The sequence below is a fragment of the Pristis pectinata genome, chromosome 14, assembly GCF_009764475.1.
Source record: "Pristis pectinata isolate sPriPec2 chromosome 14, sPriPec2.1.pri, whole genome shotgun sequence".
Taxonomy (NCBI): domain Eukaryota; kingdom Metazoa; phylum Chordata; class Chondrichthyes; order Rhinopristiformes; family Pristidae; genus Pristis; species Pristis pectinata.
This window is the reverse complement of record NC_067418.1, coordinates 16,799,849-16,802,842: the sequence shown is the minus strand read 5'-3', so window position 1 is coordinate 16,802,842 and position 2,994 is coordinate 16,799,849. Positions and strand designations below refer to the sequence as shown.

At 56.3% G+C, this 2,994-nt stretch overlaps 1 protein-coding gene across 1 annotated transcript; it reads right to left on the bottom strand.

Annotated features, from left to right (window-relative positions):
• Positions 1 to 201: 201 nt before the first annotated feature.
• On the bottom strand, positions 202 to 2,211 carry kcna4 (potassium voltage-gated channel, shaker-related subfamily, member 4). The gene is made up of 2 exons (XM_052029673.1): positions 2,035 to 2,211; positions 202 to 1,716 (listed from the first exon to the last, which is right to left on the bottom strand). Exons 1-2 carry the CDS (start codon positions 2,209 to 2,211, stop codon positions 202 to 204), a joined length of 1,692 nt encoding a protein of 563 aa, XP_051885633.1.
• Positions 2,212 to 2,994: the final 783 nt, after the last annotated feature.

The following is a 2,994-nucleotide window of genomic DNA, read 5'->3' as shown; positions in this document are numbered from 1 at the left end:
AGCACTGCCACCGTTTTAGAATCCCTCCTGTTTGCAAAATACAGCCATCGCGATTTTCTTTGATGTTTTGCTTTATTTATAAGAGCTGAACCTCTCCCGTTATTTTTAGATCACTGTGTTTTTCTGCGGCCGGTTAAGCAGTGAGCGAATGAACACGGCGTATCAACTGGCACTGATGAAAATGTTACACGAGTTGTCGCTTCAAACATCCGTCTCCACTGCTTTGAGACTTACGGAATTAAGTTTGACAGTCTCTGTGCCGTTGCCTTTAGACTTCTGCTTCAAGCACAGAGATTCTTTCAAGCCCTCCTCCATCTCCAAATATTCAGATTTGTTGCCCAAAGAGGAAGAGCTGCGGAACTTTTTCAAGAAAGTGGAAGGGAGGTAAGGGAGAGCGCTAGCCTGGGCCACCTGAGACTGGTCCTCGTTCTCCGTCTCCCGGTGGTAGAAGTAGTTGAAGTTGGAAACGATGACAGGCACGGGCAATGCGATGGTCAATACCCCAGCGATGGCGCAAAGGGAGCCCACGATCTTGCCGCCCACCGTGATGGGCTTCATGTCCCCGTAACCCACCGTAGTCATGGTGACCACAGCCCACCAGAAAGCGTCGGGGATGCTGGTGAACTGAGACTTGGGGTCGTCGGCTTCGGCGAAGTACACGGCGCTTGAGAACAAGATGACGCCAATGAACAGGAAGAAGATGAGCAGGCCCAGCTCCCTCATGCTGGCCCGCAGCGTGTGGCCGAGGATCTGCAGACCCTTCGAGTGGCGGGACAGCTTGAAGATGCGGAACACCCGAACCAAGCGGATGGTCCTGAGGATGGCGAAGGACATGGCCTGTTGCCCGTTGCCCTGCACCTGTGCCAGCTCGGTGCCCAAGGTGATGAAGTAGGGCAGGATGGAGACGATGTCGATCATGTTCATGATGTTCTTGAAGAAGCCCGGCTTGCTGGGGCAGGCGAAGAAGCGCACCAGCAGCTCGAAGGAGAACCACACGATGCACACCGTCTCCACGATGAAGAAAGGGTCGCTGAAGGTGGCGGCGGCTGCCGCCGCCGAGGCCCGGACGGTGCCATTAGCCGCCCTGGAGCCCGAGGGGAAGTCGCGCTCGTCGCGGAATTCGGGCAGTGTCTCCAGGCAGAAGATGACGATGGAGATGAGGATGACCAGCACCGAGACGATGGCGATGCCCCTCGCCGGGCTGGAGCTCTCGGGATACTCGAAGAGCAGCCAGACTTGGCGCCTGAACTCGTCTTCGGGCAGCGGCTTGTCCTCCTCCTTGACGAAGCCCTCCTCCTCGCGGAACTTGAGCATGGCCTCGTCGCCCAGCTCGTAGAACTTGATCTCCTCGGCGAAGATGTCGAAGGGCACGTTGACCGGCCGCTTTAGGCGGCCCCCCGACTGGTAGTAGTAGAGGATGGCGTCGAAGCTCGGGCGGTTCCTGTCGAAGAAGTACTCGTTCCTCAACGGGTCGAAGTAGCACATCCTCCTGTCGGGGTCGCCCAGCAGCGTGTCGGGGAACTGCTCCAGGGTCTTGGTCTGGGTCTCGAAGCGCAGGCCCGACACGTTGATGACCACCCTCTCGCAGCACTCGTACTCGCTGTACACCGAGCCGTAACCGTGGCGGGACGGCGGCGGAGGAGGCGGCGGCTCGACGGGACACGACGTCTCGTCGCCGTCCATGTTGAGGTGCAGGCGGCGGGAGCGGCGCGCCCGCTGCCGATGGCGATCCACCCCCCCTTCCTCCTCCTCCTCCTCTCCTCCTCCTCCTCCTCCTCCCGCCTCCTCCTCTTCCTCCTCCTCCTCCTCCTCCTCCTCCCCCCCGGGAGCGCGCGAGCCACCGTTGCCCTGGCGACCCCCCGGCGCGTGCCGGCTCCGGCCGTCCTGCTGCTGCTGCTGCTGCTGCCGCCGCCGCGCGCTGCGACTGGCATCGGCGCGCGAGGAGCTCCCACCACCAAGCCCTGCTGCTCCGGACGAACCAGCGGCGGCGTTGCCATGACGATCGGCGCTCCTCCTCCCCTCCCCGGCGCGCGCCTGCTGCTGCTGCTGCTGCTGACAGCCGCCCGCCGCGTGCTGGTTGCTGTTGGCAACGGCGGCGGCGGCGGCGGCAGCAGCGCGCGAGTTGGCCAGACGCTCCCTCCGCTGGGCGTAGCCGTAAGGCGGGTGGCTGTTGCACCCACCGCCTTCCACGCTCACCATTGCTGCCTCCATCTTCCTTTTCCAATGGATCCAGCCTCACACTATTGGAGAGGTCCAGGGATTCACAGACTTTTTAAAAAAAATCTTGGTGAAGGATTGAAGCACCCCAGCAATTTCAAGAGCGCCCGATGCACAGGCTCTGCAAAACATAAAGTTGCCACTAAATATTAAATTTTGACATATCCAGTTTTGTTAGCACAGATTAAAATATGCACGATAATAAGCACATAGCAACCTCGCCAACTACAAATCAATATTGCAATGTAAATGTATGTATATCATCACTATATATGCAGAAACATATAGATGAAGAATATCAACACATTTATGCAATGGAAACAGACATCTCTGAATTGATTACAGCCTCGAAAATAACGCCTATCAGTTTTTTTTTAATCTCTGATGCTGCCACTTCATTCTCAACAGGGCTATTAAGAGGATTTTAAAAAAATGTAGATCAAACTGTCCAGGGCTCTTGTCAAGAAGTAGATTTCTGCAGGGTGTTGGTGCAAAGAAATTTCGTATTCCCCCACACAACCCACCCCCGCCAACAACCCCCACAAGTGCAATGTTGCTCGCGCAGAACCCCACCTAGCGTTTTGGCCAAAGCAGACACAACACTATAGCATCGAAGCAATAGACAATGTTAGAGACTTATCCGCTGAAAAAAGAGGGGGCTCCATTGTTTACGCCACTAGGGCGCTGCCAATAAAGATACAATAAACTTAACCCGACTACCATAGCAGGCGGGCAACACGATACCAAACAAATCGTTATTGTCAATAGAAATATTTT

Coding starts and splice junctions, on each gene's coding strand:
- kcna4 (XM_052029673.1), bottom strand. CDS start 2,211: ATGGAGGCAGCAATGGTGAGCGTGGAAGGCGGTGGGTGCAACAGCCAC. Junction 1,717..2,034: donor AGCAGCAGCAGCAGCAGCAG/GCGCGCGCCGGG, acceptor CGCCATCGGCAG/CGGGCGCGCCGCTCCCGCCG.